Source organism: Spea bombifrons, chromosome 2 (assembly GCF_027358695.1).
Source record: "Spea bombifrons isolate aSpeBom1 chromosome 2, aSpeBom1.2.pri, whole genome shotgun sequence".
Taxonomy (NCBI): domain Eukaryota; kingdom Metazoa; phylum Chordata; class Amphibia; order Anura; family Pelobatidae; genus Spea; species Spea bombifrons.
The window spans coordinates 82714170-82738033 of NC_071088.1; the positions used below are offsets into that span (position 1 = coordinate 82714170).

At 36.6% G+C, this 23864-nt stretch overlaps 1 protein-coding gene across 1 annotated transcript in view; it reads left to right on the forward strand.

Annotated features, from left to right (window-relative positions):
* CAMKK1 (calcium/calmodulin dependent protein kinase kinase 1) overlaps positions 1-23864 on the forward strand; it is a 97179-nt gene that overhangs the window by 28558 nt on the left and 44757 nt on the right. The window contains exons 2-4 of the mRNA XM_053454952.1: positions 9284-9769; positions 12060-12107; positions 18864-18917. Of these exons, the coding sequence (XP_053310927.1) occupies positions 9377-9769; positions 12060-12107; positions 18864-18917 (495 nt within the window). The 5' untranslated portion in view covers positions 9284-9376. The remainder of the gene's footprint in view (positions 1-9283; positions 9770-12059; positions 12108-18863; positions 18918-23864) is intronic.

The window sequence follows — 23864 nt, forward strand, 5'->3', positions numbered from 1 at the left end:
CATTTTACCTGGAAAAAAAGAGAATTAAATTGTAAAAAAAACAAAGTAGCTACATATTTTGGATTATTATTTCTGACATACATTTTAAAATTGTATAACAATGGTATGATCATATGTTCCGTTAAGTAATATCGCAAATATATACTTATAGTACAGCATAAGCAGAACTAACAGCAGATAATGGATGCAAAACCAAGTAGCCTAACAACAATGTACTAATATGATGATGCACTAGAAATTATAGCCAGTTTTATGTTTGGCACAATAATGTAATCTCCAAAGAGAAGCTGTATTCAATGTTTGCATCTATGTGTTTCCATTTAATAATATCTATTTCCAGTTGATTCTGCCTTGAATTTATTTTCTTGATAGACACATTGTACAACGTGCTTTCTATGTCTTTCCTTCTGGAGGGGAAAAACTGATTCATGTGTATGCAGAGATTGAAAGTGGGTCCTTCTTTACATAAAAGAGCCTGTGATTGTGCCACATAATAACTAGCTGCACGCTAGAATTGTAAGCTGCAATGAAGCTATATTCTTATTCTATATTCTGGTATGTCAGTATTATTTCATATTGCTTAGGAATACAGTAACAAGAGGTCAGAAATTAATTGCAGTTCATGTGTGCCTAAGGATGACATTGCTTGTATGACTCCACATACATTCACAATATATTTTTTTATGATGGCTTCATAACTGAAGAACTGCTATATTATATGGCTACAGGGATACAACACGGTTTCTTTGTAGGACTGTAAGCTGATATTTACTGAAAAACAGCTACTGATGCGTAACTCGATTTTTTTTTTTTTTTTTTTTTTTTTTTTAGTGTTTTCTGCCCAGAGATCCACATTTAGTAGCTACTAGAAATGTGTTGGTTTATTCTTCCAAAATGTATAAATTGGGAAGAGTTATCTTGGTTTACATTATTTTTTTATAATCTTGTTTGTAGCCACTGGCACTTTCTTTTATTGTTTACTACTTTGCAATAACTATAGTTTCAAGATCCGCAGTGTATAAATGTACATTTTTATATAGCTCCATTAGATGTACTAAGTACTTTACAATTTACAGTATAAAAAGAGCAGGTATATTATTTGAAAAGTACAGTTGTCGTGCAGACATCATGTGTAGGGAACTATAGGTATACATGCATTACAAAAGAACATCCCTCCCCTGTAGAGTTAACATTGCTGTTACCTGCTAATATTAAAAAACTGTGCATACTGTGCTTAAACACACCTGCTGGTGCTAAAAGAAACATTCAAACATATACAAACAAGCCCCTTATGTCTTTTGTATTCTAGTATTATTGTGACTTCTGTTTTTTTTTTTGTATACTTTAGATGTTTTAAGGCAAAAATCCAATGAGTATTTTAAACTATGCTTAACTATGCTGTTAAGCAAGGTTGCATGTTTTTTTATATTTCTCTTTTTTTCTGATACTCTTTAGCAATTGCCTAATATTACACTAAGAAATGAATCACTTTAAAAGAAGGTTTATCGGCAGAACACATCTCCACGCACATTTGCAATAGGGATGATATGAGAATACATATGATAGCAGCTTCAGTAGGTCCCTTGCGTTGTTGAGATTCTTTGAGAAGTAATCTGTGCATCTTATCTGCTATCCTAATGACTTTTTTCTTTACACCAAAATTAAAATTCCGAAGATTCATACCCATATTCTTTTTCTAATTGCACCATACAATTGACTCTGGTTCAATAAATAGAATGGATCTAGCAGGCTCTGAACAGTCTGGAATACATTTTGTAGAAATACATCAATGGTTTCGTTGATTACTTAAATTATGACATCTGAATGAAATGTGGAATATAAGTAGAAGATAATGACAGTTCCTCTAAGTGCCAATAGATTAGATCTGCAGAACCAAGTTATTAAAAAATACGTAGGAATGATTTATGGTTGAGAGAGAGCGTTCTTCCAGGCTATTAGTTTCTGTGTGTTAGCGTTCATAATGTACTCCAAGACTTTAGAGAAGTTGTTCATGGTCTTCATTATATTAGAGATGAAAAGAACTGGCATACTGAGGGGCAGATTTATCATCAAAGGTCTGGTGGCACATGAGGTCAAAACTGCCAAATGCCCTGTAACTTATAGCAAAGGGAACATATATTCTGGGGCTACTACTAATGGACTGACAAGCTGACCTCCACTTTTGTCTTGGACTGAATGCCTTTTCATCCAGCAGCTATGAATAATAGTTTGCGGCTTTGGCACTTTGCCTTCTGTAAATAATGAATTCCACAGGGGTTATTATTTTATGAATTCATAGAGTATACTTTATTTTGCTATGTGGTTCATATAAGAGAAGATATCTTAATTTAAAGGTAAATTAACATATATCAACACATGGCATTTCTCACCACTGTTACCCAGTGTTTACACTTCTCCCCTTACATATCAGCATAAATGTGCTAGTAAAGATGTAAAAGGATTGCAGTTCGAGGTTTTACTGTACTAATAAAACTCAGCCCCCTGTGTTCACATTATATATCCAGTCTTTATTTCCAGCCCATATTAGCAGTAACTGATCATCTTCAATTTACTTTAGAAAACATTCTTCCGCCCTTCTATCCATTTAGTTTTCCATATGTGGGTTTTATACGGTGCATCTAAATGTTCCATTCTCTGACCCCCCCCCCCTTCCTCCTTAGCTTCCATATGAAGTAAGGCCAGAGCATGGCAACTATCCCACTTGTTACATACACAAGGTCCAATGTACGTCGGGGTATAGATATGACATCTAGATATTTCCACTATCCACCCAAAATGTGCATTGAACCGACAACCAGCTACCTGAAAGACATTATGATGGAGGGTAGGTAGGGCTTTTTTTAATTTTTTTTTTTTTACTTATTTATTGTTTCATTTTTTAACAGCATTAAACAGGGGATGGAAGCAATGTGAGAGGCATGGTTGAGCTACATGCCTCTCCAAAGGGATTAATTGCATTTTACAACTGTTACGTTTGCAAAGGTGTGGAAACCAGGATGCAGGATACAAATGGACCAGTCTCTTATTGGTCAGATAGTCCAGGTCAGGAGCAGAGAAGTAACGAGGTCAGGAATCAAGCCGAGATCGGAACCAGGTATCAGGCAGAGAATGGTCAAAACAATCCGGGTCAGGAGCTGAGAGGTTAACGTGGTCAGGAATCAAGCCAAGGTCGGTAACAGGCAGCAGTCAGAGAATGGTCAAACAATCCGGGTCAGGAGCTGAGAGGTCAACGTGGTCAGGGATCAAGCCAAGGTCGGTAACAGGCAGCAGGCAGAGAATGGTCAAACAATCCGGGTCAGGAGCTGAGAGGTTAACGTGGTCAGGAATCAAGCCAAGGTCGGTAACAGGCAGCAGGCAGAGAATGGTCAAACAATCCGGGTCAGGAGCTGAGAGGTCAACGTGGTCAGGGATCAAGCCAAGGTCGGTAACAGGAATCAATATAAACAGATAAGCACCAGGTAAGAACAACAGCTAGTTGTAAAAACAACTGAGCACTGAACTGGCATCAGTGCTCTGTTTTTAAACCTGCCGCCCTTCCAGATCCCGCCCCCAACTATGATGACGTCCAATGGACGTGTTTCTTCTCCATAGGGGTAAGAGATCGGCAGGGGGGCGTGTCTTGTGACACCGTGGGTGTCCATCACTGTGCGGCGGTTCATTCTTGTGAACCGCCGCGGAAGAGGACCCTGTGTGGCTGGATTGTCCCGGGAGGGGTAAGTACCGAGTACCCGCCACTCGGGGGTACTCGGGAGATGCACTCCGCACCGGAGCGCGACGCCACGAGCACACGGGCGACGCGTCCCGGACGGGGCTGTGACGCCGCGGGTACTCAGACGACGCACTCCGCACGGGAGCGCGACGCCACGAGCACCCGGGCGACGCGTCCCGGACGGGGCTGTGACGCCGCGGGTACTCGGGCGACGCACTCCGCACGGGAGCGCGCCGCGGTGAGTCCCCCCGGACCATACTCCGGCCGGGATCGTGACAACAACCCCCTACTTTTACGAACATTAGATGGGAGGATATAGGTGGGCTTTGTGCCCTTTGAGGGTGCCTTAATACCCTCATTCAACCATGCACAGCATAGGTTCCTTATCTCCATTATTTTTCACTATTATAATTTTCAATAATTTTTCAAAATATCCATTTATTTGGCTAACTGTGTGATTTTAATCAAAATTGCATTGCCTAATGTGCAACTTATCGCCTCGAATACAAGTTGGTTAGAGAGTGGTAGTATGCAAGGCCATGCAATCTCAATCAAGGTTGGTCTGTTGAATTATGCCTTAAATCAACTAACCACTGGACATTTTAGTCAATAAGCCCATATATGAATGCTTTAAAAATGCCTGTCAATCCTTTTACATGTCGAGGTCGTTGAATTATGTCAGAGAGCTATAATTAAAAAAAGCATTCGCTTTTAATTAAAGGGTATCATTAAATGTTACAGTGTATTTATATTTGCTATAGGAAATCATTCACTATATTTCAACAGACAAATTGCTATTTTTGCTTGGCTATTTTTTAGTGCTAGTTCTTAAATTGTACAATAAGACCTGGTTGCGGTATATATGTGCATACATGTATATTTGTAACTTTTTAAAGAACAAAAGTCGATTTAGTGAACCATTTATAAAAAGCTTTTTACTTGCATCAGTTGCAGTTTGTCAGAGTAGAAAAGAGGACACCTAGTGTAAATCAAATTGCTAATCACACAATAAAGCATCTGGGGGCCTTAATAATAATGAACAATAACTATTATAACCTGTGCAACTTTAATATTACAATCTCTCCAGAGGAGCACTAATTGCATTTCTCTTTTCTGTAAGGAGAATTCAGTGCTGTAATTGATAAAAGTTCATTGTCGATGCAGATCCCAAGACAAAGCAGTTCACAAGAAGTAATTAAGTGCTTACTGTTTTTCAGGTGTGTTTTAGCCGTGATAAATGATTTATTTTAAGCTGTATTTATAAGAAGATTTGCTGTACGCTGCACAATAACCTAGAGACTCAACCCATGGTATGAGAATCGGTCGGTAGCCTGCGCTTGACAGGGTACAGCTTTGACCACCTTAGGTACAGTTACTGCATAAAAGAGTAAGATATGTTACTCTAAAACATTATTGCAATGAATCTAAACTCTCTTCTCCTATCTTGTTTACCCTATGTTCCAAAGAATCAATGAGGACACAGCATTTTCCCATAGCACACCATCTCTTTATTCTACCATTCTTCCAACAGCAGTAGACAGGGTAATCCTCCAGCAGCAAAGCTGCTGAGATGGAATAAACAACTACATCCAACACATGGGCTGTAAATTGAATATGAGGTTTTAAACAAAGAAAACTTGATGCTTAACTTAATATATACAGAGATAACACGGCCAGACTAATCCATCCTTGTCTATAGGGCACTGTTTTTTTATGTTAACCCCTTAAGGACCAGGCTGTGTTTTACCTTTTGTACCATTGGGACCGAGGCTGTTTTAACACTTTTGCGGTGTTCGTGTTTAGATGTAATTTTCTCTTCACTCATTTAGTGAACCCACACAAATTATATGTTGTTGTTTTCAGGACAAGAAGGGCTTTCTTCAGATACCATTGTTTTAATCATATCATCTAATTTCCCATAAAAAAAATAAAATATGATGAAAAATGTAAAAAAAACCCACATTTTCTGACTTTTACCCCAAAAATCTTTTACTCATCCAAAAAAGCTAATGAAAAAACCTACTAAATATATTCTACTATTTGTCCTGAGTTTAGAAATACCCAATGTTTTTATGTTTTTTTGCTTTTTTCTGCACGTTATGGAGCATTAAGTACAAGTAGCGTTTTGCTATTTCAAAACCATTTTTTCCAAATCTGGTAATTCTTCCCCCCATGTGCCATTTCGGGTATCTTTGAAGCCGGCCAATGCAATTTACCCCATCAAATCATATATTTTTGAAAACTAGACACCCCAAGGTATTTCAAATGCTACAATTTTAACTCTTTCCATGCACTAATTCTACCATCAGCCTTTGTCAAACTTTGTGGTAGTAATTTATTTTGTGTTTTTTATCACTAAAATTGCTCTTCAGGTATGGATTTACAGCTCCTGGTATACATCACTTTCAAACAACACCCCAATATGTGTTCAGCAACATCTCCCGAGTACAGTCATACCCCTCATGCATGGGTTTGTTGGGTTGTTTGGGAGGTAAAACGCCACATTTAGGAAGTGCACATTTTTTAACTTGGAACTTTTACATCTGGTCATTCTGTCCCCATGTCCTAATAGGACCATCTTTGAAGCCGGCTAATTCAATTTACCCCATCAAACCATATATTTTTGAAAACTAGACACCCCAAGGTATTTCAAATTCTAGTATTTTAACCCTTTCCATGCATGAGATTCTACCACCAGCCTTTGCCACACTTTGTGTTAGTATTTTTTTGGTATTTTTTTTTACACAAATTGTACTTTGGGTATACATTTATAGCTCCAGGTATACGTCACTATCAAACAACACCCTAATATGTGTTCAACAACATCTCTCAAGTACAGTGATACCACCCATGCATGAGTTTGACTGCTGTTTGGGGTTAAAAGGCGACATTTGGGAAGTGCGCTTTTTTACCCCTATTTTGGTCAGTTTGAGCCTGGCCACTACAATTTACCTCATAAAACCATATATTTTTGAAAACTAGACACCCCAAGGTACTTAAAATGGTAGTATTTAACCCTTTCCATGCATCAGATTCTACCACCAGCCTTTGCCACACTTTGTGGTAGTATTTTTTTTTGTATTTTTTTTCACACAAATTGTACTTTGGGTATAAATTTATAGCTCTAGGTATACGTCACTATCAAACAAGGAGATTTTACAGGCATTACAGCAACACCGTTTAAGCTTAGAAAGTGATCGTTGATCACTTTCTAAGCTTGTTTAAGTCTCATGACGTGTCAGGCACGTCATAGGTCGTTAAGTGACCGTTTTGCATGACGTGCCTGACCCGGCAATGGACGTTAAGGGGTTAATACATAAGCAGATTTCTAAATCTCATTTATGCTCAGTATGTGCTCTGCGATCTTGTTCAATATGGAGGCCAAGTACAAGTCACATAGGTTAGGAGACGCAGTGATGTTTTTAGGAAGTTAGTGTGCAAAACAGTCGTTTGAATTTAGTTGCTATCACACATATATATATATATATATATATATATATATATCTGTTCTCCCAAATCTCATCATTTACTTTACCAACTTGTATTTCATTATGTTGAGTATTTATGTGTATACAATTCTAACTTCCTGCTCTTGGGATAAACATGATTATTTCTAACTCTTCAAATGTGTAAAGCTGTTGATTTTTAATGGTGAGAAATTGGCAGAAAAATTGAGTTAAAAATATTAAATGTGTTACTATCTGCCACAGATATCTGTTTCTTTGAGACACTTGTAAATAGTATGGAAGCCACTTGCAGTTACTTTACTGCGGCCTTAATTCTTAAGTTTTTTTTTTTGTTTTTTTTGTTTTTTTTGTTTTTTTTAAAGCTGGAGCCCAGATTCTTTAATTAAAAAAAACACAATTGGGAAGTTTGCATGCTTTTTTTTTACAATTGCTTTTCTACAATTTAAAAAGTATTTTAAAAATGTGTACCTTTTCAATAAAATCTGAAGCTGATTGATTGTTAGGTGCCTGAAGGTTGGTTATGCCCTATAGGATTTATTGCTCAGGTACATAAGCGGCCTTATTTTTGTTTGAGCTTGTGTGTTAAATGTTTGAAGGTTGACTTTGTTGATATGTAAGTCACCTGATGTTAGTTGAACCCAGGGCTCTCTTTAACATAGGCAAAAAAATGGGTAGCTGTCCTACTCCAGCTGAAGTCTATGCACCTGCTGCTCCCTCGAGTACTGGTCACCCCTTGCTGTTAGAGAGTGTCCTTGGGTTCTGTGCCCAGTAACAGACGACTCAAAGTACACAAAAAATGGGGAGAATGCACAAAATTGTGATTGTGAGCCAACAAAAAATGGTTTTGAGGTAAAATATTCCATCATTTGCCCCTAAAATCAGCACATTCCATGTGTAATTTTGTATTAAAAACAAACCGGTTACAGGGAAATATCAGTAGTAGTACAGCATTTACAACATTTGTGTCTAAAAAGGCTGGTCCTCTGGGCAAATGCTGGTGAAGCATGGGAATACGCTGTAAGGGTATGAATTTAATTCAATTAGGTAGCCACTAGCCATAATGTGCCCTGGTCCATTCCGCCTCGTATATCATTATGTTGTAAGTGGAATTGTATGCCATGTTTCTATGATGCACCCGCATGAAAATATGTTGTACAATCTGGAGAATTTGCTGTGATTCCCCTCTTTTTCCCCTGTCGCATTTCAAAATGTATGACAACTGCATAACCATAGCAACTATACTTTTTTCATATTTCCTTTTTTTTTTTTAACATACATTACATAAGTGCACATGGGTTGTGATTTTAAAAAAATAATCTGCATTTTAATAAATTCAGATATAAAATCAGAGATTAGATGCCGGGTGAACTATGCTTTGTTTAGACATATATTCTATAAGGGTATTTATCAACACATTTAACCCATTTCACTTGCACAGTGTAAAAATATGAAAATCTGTAATTACTGTGATTCTATTTGTTAATTGCACATTAATTACATATTTTATATGCAGTACTAGGCTTTTAAAATGCAATTTATGATTGCTGCTTCTAATTGCTGCACTCCATGCATAATTAGGAATGCATTTGCTTTTGACCAGTTTTAAAAGGAATGGCTTTTATGCTGTGTATTACATTTTAAACATGGGGAATCTTGTTTCCTGCCTCCTTCCTAATGATAAAATCAGTAGTGATTTTAACCTGTTTTAACTTATTGTCAGTTGTGCTATTCGAATACATTTTAATGCCCCATCATTGTCCAGAATAAGTTAACAATGCTTCTTATACCGTTCAACTTCTCAACCATAATACTTTGTAATTTCGTCATTATCTTTCCTCTTAATAACACCTGGTTAAAATTACTACATTTGCATTGTATTATCAGGCCTGTTCAGAGATTGTTATTAATGTTTTACCCGTGTGAAGTTGCTTCAGTCTTTCCATAGGTTAAGATATGTACTAATTTTTGTATTTTCCTGCTTAATTCAAAGAACTGTTGAAGATTATGTTTGTTATAGTTAGTAGCTATTTAAACATTCTTTTTTTAAGGAGAATTAAAAAATAACTGGTCTTTGTTTATTTTTCAGACATATGCCCTGAATTAACTCCCTGATAAAGAAAAAAAGGTCTGTAGTCCTTTTGAACGTTTTCTTGCAACCCAAAGTCTCCTGATTCACAAAATGGATTGTGATTCTGGCCCTAGTAAAGATACCCAAACAGAGCTTGCTGAGAGAGTGGCTGCCATAGAAGTGGATGAAGACGCTCTGGAGCCAGACACTGTGTCTTCTGATGAGATGGACAGCCTGAAAAATAATGGCATGAGTTCTGAAACAAGTGAAGATGTGTTTCTTTCTTCTCAAGATCAGAGGGACTTGAATTGTTCACAAAGACCTGTGTCTCGTCCTACTCTATCAAAAAGAAAATTTTCCCTACAGGAACGACCCTCAGCGAGCTGCCTTCCATCTCATCAAGCATATGGCCCCTATGCAACTGGTCCTGCATCACACATATCTCCACGTATTGTTCGAAGGCCAACAATTGAATCCAACCGTGTTTCCATCTCTGATGCTGATGTGAGTTTTTCCTTACTAAATTTTAAAAGTAACTTAATTATAATTGGGATAAGTATATACTGTTAACAGACAGTGTCTAAATAAATAGGGAACTCTTAACTGAGGGAGTCCCATCAACGAGACCACTGTGCTTGCTAGCTGATGGAACGGAAAGGTCCTATATGAGTGTGAGTTTTCTAGTTTTGAGAGAAAGTAGAATTGTTAAAAATATGTTTTCAGACATTGTGTGGGGTTTTCTATTTTAAAACAGTTGTAGTTTTCATGTAATATAATGTTTATAGTTAGCTGTGTATTAGTCATCTGTATGTGAGCTAGCGCTGTTATCTTTAACAGTTTAGTAGACAAACACACTGACTCCTCATCTTACTACCTGTGGTAAACAATGCGATGATTCATTATTAATCACCCAAAAGACCTTCTAACTAACGAAAGCCTAGGTAGGAAGGCACTTCATAGCATTGCCGGAAATAATCAGTTCAGTGTCTTAATTGTGCAAGGAAAGTCCCGTAATTGACAACAATGGCTGCTTCAAGGTCTGCATCTAAAGGAAGTTTAATGAAACAAAACAGATTTTTGTTACTATTAAAAGCTAAAAGTATTTTTTTCAGAAGATGTGGCGATGATGTCAGTTCACCAATCAGCTGAGAGCGGTTCTGGTGGTGCTATCTTCTCTCATTGCTTTTGGCAGCACAAAGAATGATGTTTCTAATGCTTTATTTCATTACAAAAGTAATACATTCAGTAGAATAGGTGGAGCAGCACCTACATTTACATTTAAATGGTTGAAAGAAATATGCTTGAGATCCTGGCGGTGCCCAGCTTGTATACAGAGTAGATATAAAAACACAATAAGGCAAATATTTTTCTCTTGAAGACATCCGCTACTGATTTTTGGTTTTAAATATATAAATAAGCAGACGTGTTGGAGCGTTTCCTGTCTATGTTACTACATGAAAAAAGTTCAGCTGCCCAGGGACCACCCTTTGTCTAAGCCCACAATTTCAAATGTATTTTAATATCACCGCAACTAGCCAAAAATATATCACTTGTGTTCAAAATAAATATTGTGGAGCTTGACACTCCTGGTTTAGATCTTATATTCTTATCTAGATCTATATTCTGATTCCTGAGGGATCAGTAGCTCAGCTGATGTTTTCCCCTGAATAGATTGCAATAGTATTGGCTTAATAGCAGATCCCTATGTCTGGAGTTGTATTCAAGCTCTATTTCTAAACCCCGTTTACCTATATCCACCCAGATATATTTAAGTATTTACCTGAATTTAATATGATTTAGGGAAGAGAATACCTGGCTACACTGATCTATTTGCAAATAAACCTCAATGCCATGCAGCACAAAATTGCAGCAGTGAATATAAAGGTGACCCGCATGTTTCAGAATGCATTCTTTCAGTGGACTGTGCCATATATATATACAAAAAATAGACAAGTTGCATATATATTATTTTTTATTCTCATACTGTTGATTACAAAGCAGCGATGTTTCCATATTTGCTAAAGCTAGTGTGTGTCCAATAATTACATGTAATTATGTTTATATTATTAAATAATATTTATTTACGACATAAGAGCATCTTAAATGGTGTGTAGGATTTAAACTATTCCTTATCCTTATCAGTCTGATCTGTATGGTGCTTATATTAGAGTAAAAAGAGATTTAACAGGTCACCTTCCGGTTGCTCACCTTATAACAGCATTAGTATTGTTTAAATGAATTATGCTTCGACTGGGAGAAATCACATACAGGTAATGCGTTTGTGTTTAAAGAAGCTTTAACGATATTAAGGCTAACCCGTCTTTATTAAATAACCTGAACCCCCAAAGTTTACTGAAATTGTTATAAGGCTTCTGTTTCTGGCACACAATGCAAAAGAACGCGCATATAGATCTGTTTTGTAAATATACATGCTGGCACCATGGTTTTCTTTTGTATAGTGACATTTTTAATTATATTTACTTTTTGTGTGGACATAACAGTCTGATGCCGGTTTGGCTGGTATTATGTTAGTAGAAAACAGTAATAATAGTACAGGAAAATGTGCAATGTATATGGCCACACAGACGGAATCACAAATTAGAAATATTAGTCATCACAGTTAAATCACAGTCAGTATTCATTTTATTACCAAATCCTACTTTTGTTTTGTTTTTTTTTGCAAAATTGAAATTTAATTAAAAATATTTTTCTTTTGCGAAAGATTGCTTATAATTCTGTTATATAAAAATGTCTTTCCTTTGTTTTAACTTTTGAATTTTAACTCTTGATACAGGATTGTGTCCAGCTGAATCAATACAAACTGCAGAGAGAAATTGGCAAAGTAAGTATAAGGCCATGTAATGAATTTGTCCTTTTTATTTTGAAAACCCAATAAAAAGTCTTTCATTATATAGAATCTCAAAATTCAAGAATGTAATTGTATTTTTTTTTTACGTTTCATTAGGTTCTTCAGTATAGCTAAGCTGTGATTGCCCATACATAATGTTAAATTCCAAATAGGTTTAATATGTTTCACTATCAGCTCAGAATAACTTAAAGCAGGTTACAGCTGTAGAAAATCAACAGTCTTCATTGTTTTGTGATTTGGTTCTTATATATTGCTCTGTGTAAATGTTCTTTTTCCATCACAGCTTGACAATATCAGTCTATGTATTTTTATATCACTAATGTATTTTGATGGCTTCTACATCTAGTCCAGCCATTTTTGAGGGCATACGCGTCCTAGAGTTTATTCTGGTAAATATCTGATTATATATTTGCCTTGTGAGTCACTCTAGTGTGACGTCAGCCAGCCTTTCAGGAGCAACACAGAATGTTTTCTTTGTAAAACGCTTTCTGTCTATGAGTAATAGAATAATCTAAAAATACCTGTACTTAGTATGTCTCTCGGCTAGCAATGTATACAGACAGTTGTATGCAGCTGAACAGTCCTGTAAGCCCATGAATATGAAAGAAGGCATGCGTTGCCTAGTATATGCCAAGAAACAAATACAATAGGGTACGTCACATGAGTCAGACAGACTGTACAATCGTTTGAAAAAGAGTAAACACAAAATGTAGTTAAGTGATGATTTCATGCATAGAAGGAAAAACCCTATCTGGCCCTATCTGAAAAACTAATTTCCCCCGAAGACTATGTGTCTTTGCAGGGGCAAGCTTTTCACCTATCCATAAAAAGTACCAACATGGATGCTGGGTGGGATGCACGTGCATCCGCCATTCCCTGTACCATGGAACACAATGCTGGGTACACAACAATATATATCTATACGTTTTTCTAGCAGTTTCACCACCACAATGTATATCAAAATTGTTATATTTAACTTTAGTGGACCCTGTTGTCCACTTGTTTGTCAGTGATAGGTCCACTTTAAATGTGACTACTCTGCTCCCCTCCGGTTGGAGATCAGTCTCAGTGTCCCAGACAGCCCCATGAAAAAAGAATGCATATTGAAATAATTTGTACTTTATTATACGACTTATGTATTGATTTAAGTAGCCAATCAGCGGCAATAAAGTGTTCCCATTTAAATCAGTAGGAGCTATTTCTGTGCATTCACACCAGACTCCCCTGGAAGGCTCAGTGAGTGAACTAAACACACCAAATAGCTGGAGGGAGGGAAAAGGGCAAATGCATATGGGGGGGATTGAACGAAATCCCCCCACTCACCTGTCATGTGCATTAAAGTACATATAAGGGCTGAAGTGTCCCTTTAATTCAGCATTACACGTTTGGATAACCATTCTCCCGTTAGGAGGAAGTACAGTCACCCTAGTATAGATAACATATAGTTGGTGCAGACATTCATTCCTGCTGAATGTTGTTTTAATCACTTTGTTTGTTTTTGTTTTGACAAATTCTAAGTGAAGTGATCTGGAAGGAAATGCAGTAGTTTCATAGAACAAAGTACAGTGACATTGCTGCTTTTTAAACCGGTTAATGCCAGTAGGGGGAAAGTAGTACAAAGAAATGTTGACTTGAGAGGATTGAATTTGTAGAGGTGTAGGAGTTCATGTATAAATAAAAAGGCAAAAACTTGAGAAACTGGAACAGTTGGAGGAGCCTGGAAGTAAGCAGAGCAAAAATGTCTTTTCATTTTTGCACATTTGCTTTTATTTGCATTTCAAACTCCTCTGGAATATGCATCAAGCTGACTAGGTAATTAGGATAACCAGCTACCAATCTATTCTAACAGAGCTGCGGCTCTGATGTTCTCTGTGAACAATTACTGATTTGTAAAGAACCCAGCAAGAGCTTCCCTTGCTGCTTAATTCCGGTCACATCGGAAGCTTGCCGTGTGCTTAATTATTTTTTTCTAGGCTCTCTGTTGCAAATGAAAATAAGTTCAAGGTATCTGTATGCAAAGTATAAAAGTATATCTGTATACAAATCTGTTTAAAAATGTGCTTTATCTTGAAGCATTAGATGCTATAGTGGATTGAAGTCAACAGGATAGCTGCCATATTATGATTATTCCAGTAAAGCTTTACTGACAAAACACCTTCTATCTATGAAAATAGATAACATTAGGTGAGAGGTATTTTTAAGTTTTACATTTAAGGTAGGGGTCGTAATAAAATATTAAAACAAAGTGGTGATTCTACAGATCTGTATCTAAGAAATCCCAAATTAGACATTTTAAGTACTTTTCCAATGTTTGTGCAATGCCTAAGAAACCCTAGCTTGTGGGACTATTAGCCTCTCCCTTGCATGAAGATACATGCTACCCGGGTATGTAGTACAGGCTTATGATCCACATATAAATACTGTGGTCTGGATTAGACTTGTGGATTAGACTTGTACGAATTGCAAATTTACCAATTTTTAAAAAATTGGCAATTAATACAAAGTCCCGGAAACGAGGCCAGATCCCCACGAATTGGACGAAAATGAAGCAAAATGTTCAGAATTTTGACCAAAATGTGTGGCTCAACATCCACTCACACTTTCTCACACTCTGACTCACCCTCTCACATTCTTGTTCACTCTCTCTCACGCTCTCTGAATGTTTCCCAACCTTGTCTTCCAACCACTTCTGCTGACCACTTTCGCTTCCACTTCTTCATCTTCTCCCTTCCCTTCTCCATTCTATCTTCAATCTGGTATATTCTTTCTTCGTCTGCATCTCCGAGGACATAACTTCTGCCAAAAGGCCCACGAAGAAGTGACATCTTCCCCAATCCTCCAATCAGGGAAGAGAACGTGACCAAAAGGGCCAACTAAGGGCATCGTTTAAACGCGACATCCTACCTGAGTATTGTTGCTGACCATGTCCATCCCTTTATGACCACAGTGTACCCATCTTCTGATGGTTACTTCCAGCAGGATAATGCGCCATGTCACATTGTTTCAAACTGGTTTCTTGAACATGACAATGAGTTCACTATACTTCAAATCTCTGAGGAATGTTTCCAGCACCTTGTAGAAAGTATGCCACGAAGAATGAAGGCAGTTCTGGTGACAAAAGGGGGTCTAACCCAGTACAAGCAAGGTGTACCTAATAAAGTGGCCAGTGAGTGTGCTTGTGTGTGTATGTATGTATATATATATATATATATATATATATATATATATAATATATATATATATATATATATATTAGTATTCATATACTGTATGTACAGTACATTTCTGTATATCAGTTCAACCTCTTTAACATAAAAGCTCTGGTGAGTACGGATCCATATGTTTCCTTATTTATACCTTATAACTTCATGCATATTGAATTTTCCTTTAGGATTCCAAGTATTGAATTTTGCTTAGGGCTTCCAAGGAACTCTCAGAAGAAATGTTAATTTACCTTTCCACTCCCAAATAAACTCACTTTGTTTTAGGCATATCTAGAAGATATATTGCAGCCTTTTAACCTCAACACATTTGTAAAATACATGATGGTGCTGAAAGTTGTTCAGATTTTTAAGTACTTACAGTGAACTCAAACCATGGGCAATATATAAATTTTATTTTTATTGTTATCAAAATAAAATAAGCACGCAATGCAGATTTAGAACATTTAGAACATTTTTACGGTAAGGCTAGGTTTCCACTTGGGTTTTTGTCCTGCGTTTTTTTTCTTGATGAAAAACGCCAAGAAAACTGCGTTTTGGCGGTTTTTCTGGCGTTTTAGCCTTTCTGTGGAAATTGCTTTTTTTGATCTTAGGCAGTTTTTCCAGCCTTTACAAGTTAGAAGTTTCACCCAGCTAAAAGGGATTAGGATAAATGGCAAGTATGTGCCCCCTCCTGATGTCCTTTACTTGGTAGAGTTCTACTTAAACGCCCCGGCGGACCCTTTTGTCTCTTTTCTGTGGTTTGTAAGGCATGCTTTATTCCGAATGTCTGCTCCTCTAGGAAGATTGGCCCCAAATGATGGTGCAAATTGTTTGTTGTTGCTTTTGGCGTGCAGGATCCAGTTGGTTTGTTTGTAATGGCATGTTTGTTCCAAATGGTGTAAAATTCAATATGAACTTTGTTTTGTGTGAAACTGTTTGTTTACAGCCTATTTCTCGTAGGACACACAGATACTGGGTCCATCCTCTGCATTGTAACTGTGGAAAAAAACGCCATAAAAAACCCCAAGGCAAAAAACCCACATGGCTTTTTCATGGCGTTTGTTCTCTCCCATAGACATCTATTGGAGGAAAAAAAAAGCCAAGATTTCCTTGCAAAAATCGCCAGTGTCAACATGCTGCGATTTTGAAAAACTGCCACAGAGCCCAAAAAAGCAGGACTGAAAAAAACGCCAAACAGAAAAACGCCAAGTGGATATGGCATTCTGCGATTTCCTATTGAAGAACAGCTAACATCTGGCTGCATTGATGTGGCTGAATTGGCGTTTTTATGGGCGTTTTTAGCAAAAAAAAAAACAAGTGGAAACCTAGCCTAACACTGACATTGTTGAACCCTACTGGTGCGCACGTCATTTAGTGAAATACATCACCACTATAAGAATGTTTGGCAGTTTTTTTATTGGTTTCATCCAGAAAGGGATTTAAGTGATATTAAAGCTGCTTTTTTATTTATTTCATTTTTTTTGCAACATATTTCTGGCAATAATGGTTTATGAATATGGTGTTGTATGTAAATTTCCTTTGAACTGTTAGAAAACTATAGAATTTGTCTTGCCCTGCAATGTATCCGTAAAAATACATATGTGTAAAAACGTGCCTTGGGTTTCTTGTGCCTTTTAATACATATTTTGTCAAGTGTTTTTCTTTTTTTTAGAAAAGTCTAGAAAGAAGCAGTGGGATATGGTAGAAAGATTGGGAATAAAATATATTTGGGAACATAAGAAAACAGATATGTGAGTTATTATACAGGTAATATAAGTGCAAAGATGAGCTGGAGCATTTTATTGGTTGCTCTGGTGAATTCACCACTTTTACAAGAATTACTTTGTGTATAACTTACTATATCTACAGAAAATTATAAGATCGGCAGGGAACAACTAAATAATCATTTGTTTCTACAGCCCTACTCGTCTATCAATAAAAACAATCTCAAAAGGTTCCTCCAGTCTACAGATGTATGGAAAATAATTGTGCACCTTATGATATCATGATTGTTTCTGTCAGCATAGTTGTGGACCGGTGTGCATGTTCAGGGTTTTGTGGACATGACCCCTTGCTCTCCTTTTTCTCATAAATGAGAACATAATGTTGCCTTTAGCTTAAGTTTTTATCCATTTAATAGGAAGGGTCAGCTCAATGTCTCCTAGTGCCCCAGTCAAATGGATTTTTGCACCTTCTTTCTTCCTTCTATTTATTTTTATTTAATCCTTATGCGTTCTGTTAAAGACATAATCAAGAAAAACATGCCTACAGCTTGACCAAGGCAGCCATCCTGTGTTTGGCCTTCTAGACGGCTGTCCCTGTTGATAGATAAAGATGCAAGAACCTTGTTTGAGATGTAAGTTAAGAAAGTAATGTTTCAGCTATAATCTACTGTTTCTTGCATATTTAAAAAGGCATCAGTGACTCCCTATGTCATTATTTATGCTTCCATCTGATTACAGGCATTTTCAGTGCACGTTATAGATTACCACAAATGAGATTTTGATTTCCAGTCTCTTAAAATGGAAATTAGTTTGCAGAATGCTGATATAGATGGGATCCTATATTATTATGTTATTAAAAAATATATAAATGAATGTGTTTTAAGATTGTAGATGTTAATGCACATTCATTCATCTTTCCAGGCAATCGTGTAAAGAACTGAAATGGAGTTAATTAAAGCATATTTATTTTTTACAAGTTTCAACTTTTTAATAGAAAAATGTTAAGGCACGTTTTATAAGCTTTATATTCAACTTATTCTATTGCATGAGGGGAACCACAGAGTTGTATAGAAAAAAAGTGCAAAAAATGAAGGTACGAACAGGCTCCTCTAATTCAGAGTTAATTATCGTATTTGCTTGGCATATATTGCATGTTAAAATAGTAATATTATTTATTTATAATGGTAATATTATTTATCTACTAACAGCCCAACATTCAACATCTCTGTATCTGTTTATTTAATGTAATATTTATTAATGCAATACATGTAACTGGTTAATATCATTACTGAAAACCAATGTTATTAGATTAGTGCTGGGTTAAATAGACCCCTGTGTTTGTGTCTGCTGTAATAATTTGTCTTTTCTGTATTAAAGTGTTGACAGATGACCTTTGTCTTTTTTACATTGATTTTCCCCAATCGGACCTTTGAATAAACAGCTGATGTAGTTCTTTATTCATGTTACAAATAATAAATACTCAAAATGAATGTTCAGAAAAAGGATTTCTCATTTTTGTGATAACTCAGATGTTTAGGGGCAACAGAAAATGAAATGGTATAAATTAAGTGTCTTTTCTAATACTCTTGATGCAAAATTAAGGAACTTGAAATTAACTCTATCTAATGTAGTTTGTGTTAATGAAATCACTGTGTAATTACCCAGGAACCAGCAATTTTTCCTTACGAGAAGTCTGCTGCTCTACTTAAAATACCACGAGCAATGTTATACTTTCAGCACTCATACATTACCACATTTCGATAAGGGTACAAGATAATTACGATTTGTCTTTCTATTTTTAGGGCTCGTATGGTGTTGTAAAATTGGCCTACAATCAAAGTGATGACAAGTACTATGTAAGTGATACCTAAACTTGTGTCTTAATTAGAACTTTAATGCTATATTTGCTGAATTTATGATACTAAATCAAGTAATGTGATCACTGTTGTGGAAAGTTGCACCTACTATAGAGTTAAAGGACAATTGTAGTAAAACAAATCCCTTAAACATTAATAACAACATAAATGCTATAAAGCGTTAATGCAAGGATATGGGAAATAACGTTTTTTTCAGTTCCCACACTGTCCATAGCATGCTGGGCACATCGATATTGAGTGCCATTTTGTTTATCTGCTGGCGGACAGTGTGAGTTCTCTGGAAAATCATATTTTTTTCATACAGATCAATGTAGTTTTTTCTCTGGTTTGTGAATATCTCTACCAGTTGGGTATTGGCATAACAAAATATTCCACATTTTGGCCATTTTATTGGGTGAGGGTGCTGTCAATTTTTGGTAATTACATAACTTCTTTCCCCTTGCTTATCAGTCGATAGATTTTATTTTGCAGTGGTATGTTGTTTTATAAACAGAGTTTATTTAGTCCTGTTTAATTCAGATAACCAGGATAATGTATAGAGCTGTATTAGTCCCAGAGAAGAGTACTTATTAATGAAGTCATGTAGGTTTTCAGGATTTCGGTCCATACTTTAAATGAAATGGCAGACTAGTGAGTGGGGGAACCTTAACTACATTAAACCTGACCAGAAAGCAAAAAAAGAGACAGTTTGGAGTGGCTTAGCGGATGAATGTATAGTGATAATTGATACTAAGTGTATGCCCATGAAACAGTTGGAGGCATATGACTAGTGGAACCAGGATTAGTATTATCAGACACAGGGTATCATATTCACAAAACCATATTGGTTTATGCCGTCTCTCCTAGAAGTCAGTTTACAACTTTTACACACATAGTGTGTCTATGACTTTACAATTTTAAATTAATAATATTAAAATAATTATTAAAATGAATAATTAAAGTTTATTATAGTGTGTCAAAGCACTGACAAACAATGACAACTAGTGTTTTATGGCTTTCTCTATGGCCAGTCTATATCTAACCCCTTCATTCCCTTTCTTCTCAAAGCACAATTAAGGAAATTACAAAAATCTTGTAGTTCTGATGATGTATCTCATTAGTAAGGAAATCATAATTTTAGGATACTGGTAATTCAATGATGGCAGAGAAAAGTATCCCCCTAGGTTGCTCAAACCTTATACTTGGAGTTACGCATATAGCCACCAGGCTGCCTAGTGTAACAAGAACTCAGGAAGCAGTTATGTGACGACTGAATGCTTTGTGTGAGCCTTTAACAGCTTTAAATGCATAACTGGCCTTAAATGTTTTTTAGATAGGATTGGCTAGTCCCTATTATAAAGCTGCTTTGCTGGACTTGCCCCATAGCTGATTGAATAAATAAGAAATCATTAAGGTTCTCCTTCTGGTTGCCCTTTCGCTCTTCCAATCCACTTTTTTGTCCAACTTTTTTTTATCCAACTCAAATGAGACTTATATACATACACCTGTGGTATGGCTTTCAAGAACATGTTTGCATGCCTCTAGTCTACAATGGGTCTTATGGGTTTATTAAAGTTCATAGCACTAATAAGCACAACAAATATAATAAATACAGCTTGCGTAATACCACTTATTAAATTCTAGCGGTATTACAGACAACAACAGTAATTATTTCTGCAATGTTATTATCATGAATAACACAGAGAACACAATGCCTTTATGAAGCGAAAACAGAAACATTTGTCATCAGTCAGCATAACATTAGTTTTGTAATTGTTTTTGCCTTACTCCTACTCCAGATCCCCGATGGCTGTCTGGCAAGTGTTTCTCAGGCTCATTTTGCTTCTTGAACATGACAGGGAAGAAAAAACACTATGATATATTAATTCACTTTTTTATTCTGTTGTTATAACAATATAGTACTGATTGACACAACAGACATCTAAAATATTTACAGCTTGGAAAATCTTTATGAAAATTGTGTGTGTAGCAGCTCACCAAATATAGGTATCAGAAAATAAATGTGGAAACCTTCACTTGTTTGATCTTAAAGATCTGCCCTATATTCACAAAGGGCCTGAGAGTAGATGTTGCACTTTGCATTTATGTTCCTTAGGACTGCTTTAGAACCTAGAGACATCCCTATTTAATTTTTATTCATGACCATTTCCACTATTTAACTCTCTGAATGATTACGTTTGAGCAAATCTTGGAAGTTATTTGTAAATGTACAATATTACTGCTAGTTTTCTGGTTTAGGGGTTAATAAATACTTTTCACAGTCCAAGCATAAACTTGGATGACTGGATATAAAATCTGAACTCCAACTAAACCTGTTCCACACTAGGGAAATACAACTGGAATAGAATTTCCCTCCAATATGGTGATATCTGCAGCCAGTTGAAACATCAAGTAGTTCTTGCGTCTCAATTTGAGATCCTTCAGTCACTAGTTTAAAAATGGCACAGTTGTTATTTGGGGACTTAAATAATGGTTAAGCTGATCACATAATTTATTTAAGCTTCTGGCTTTTGCATTTAGAACCATTGTTGCCATATCATTATTACACAAATTTATCCTGCAATGAAGGAAACATCATTTTAGCTGAAGTAATTTGCTATAGCAAAAGCTAGACTTGTGCATTCGGATTCATACTAGTTTTAATTAAATTTGCTAATTTCGTTGATTTGTACAAATGTCAAAGAACGATGAGGGACTCCTAAACGAAACTGAAGCAGAGAGCTTCATTTGATTGTTTTTTCACTCTTACTCACAATACGTGCTTGCATTCTCTATTAAAGATCAGACTGCAAGAGGGGTTGACTAAAATAAATAACTGAATGAATGCAGTGCTGTGTAGTAAAATACTATATTGTTACATAGACCATTTAGTACAACTAAGATATGATGACCATAAAAGATATAAAATGGGAATATAGAGATATTGCACAAAAATAAGAAGAAACCTTTCTACTGCATAGCAAGAAATATATAGCGGTTGCAAAGTGGCAAATTACAGCATACGAGAGGTGCAATGTTTTATTAAAAAGTATTGATGTTAAAAGAACATTATTTTACTTAGGTTATTTGTCCGGGGAGTGGGGGGTAAAGTATAGTAAAATGCTTTCAAATATAAAGGCCACGTATGGCCTCCCCGTCTCCATCTTTTGCTCATTGGGATAGGAGGTTAAAGTATAATTATGTTGGAAACACACAGATCCAGCCCATATCTCCCATAGAGATATTAACACTAAACCTTAAGATAGACCATACCTACCCCCTCCTCAAGTTTTCTGGGTAGAGGGAGGTAATTGTCCAAGTGACAATATATTTGTCATGTAAGCTGGTAAGTATCTGCTTTAAATGATGAGGATACCTGTACTCATTTGTGAATAAACCCTTGCATTTGAGTTCTCCATGAGGATCTTTGTCAAGGGAGCTTAAAAGTTACACTACATTGTTGACTCAAATATATAGGTCATGACTGACATAGGAAAACACAAATTCACACATTTAGCAAAGTATTTTGCATTTTGGTGTCAGGATTGTGTATGTGAAATCAATGTTTTTGCTCCTGCTTGGAAATAAATGAGACGTTATGAGTCCATCAGCAGCTGCAATGAAGCTGCTGTGGAAAAAAACCCATCACATTTCCCCCTGTAAACCATAGCAAAGAAATTGGTTTCTTGATTGGAAATCTATCGCCTGGCTAGATGAGGTTGCATTACACATGGGAGCATACAATGAGATTATGGGAAAACAGATTACAAAACCTTTCTATTATAAATCATAAATGTAAGGTCAAGCCTTCTTGTAATACATAAATCCATGTTTCCATGACGGTTAAAACCTTATGTATGGTCAGAATTATCAACTGTTAAACAATTATAGTCATCTTCCTGATTATATCCCTGCATTAGTGAGATGGGCTTCAAGTTGTCCATAGCTTAGCATCTTTTTTTCTGCCTTAGTGTCTATGGGCAAATTGCATAACATCATAATTTCCTAATGCCTTTAATTAAACCTAAACCTCCTGTTACCACTAGTAAAATTGTTGAATTACAGGACATTTCATTAAAAAACATCACCATAGCACTCTATTTAAAAGCTGCTTTGAGGAACTTGTTGAGTGTTCTCTTGTACCTCCTTTGGAAAAGAATTGGGTGGAGTTTTGAGCAGATGATTGGAGAAAGGACAGATAGAATATACAATAAGGACACCACTCTCCATGCCCAGAGGCCGAGACTAGCAGTCATCAGTGCCTCTAGGGGCAATCTGGACCGTTCTTAGTTATGTAGTTGTAAGCTTCAAAAGATGGAACTTAGCATCAGAGCTTGAATTTGTGAAAAGTATTTACTAGTACATAATATTTATGGTATAATCCCCTAAAATGAATCCTTTGGTCCGGGCTTCTTTGTACTTTATTGGTCACCAGCAGGGGCCTCCTCTGCCGTCAACCAATTAAGTGCACCTCCACTTCATTGGTTGATGGCAGATGAGGCCCTTGCTGGCGACCAATAGAGATGCTCGTACAGAGTTTTACAATCCTGGTGCCTAAACTCGGCCGGGGGAGACCACTGGCCTTCCCGCTCCAAGAGTTAAAGATCCGTACAAACGACCAATAGAGTCGCTTGTTCAGATTTTTAACTCTTGGAGCAGGGAGACCATGTCTCCCCAGAACAAGTTCCGCCATCAGATGTTAAAGGTCCGTGCAACCAACATCAATTGGTTGATGTTAGAGGGGGCCCCTGCCGGCGACTAATAGTCGCCCTTTAACCCCTGATGGCGAACCTACGGATTTCCGCTCCCGTTAACCCCTGCCATGCTGCGTAGATAAGGTAGGCTGGATGGGGAAAGGACCAGGGAGATTAATAGACAAAGACGAACACGAAGATTCTTTGTGTTCAGTGTCTTTGTCTTCGTATACGTTTTGCCGCCTCCTTGTTA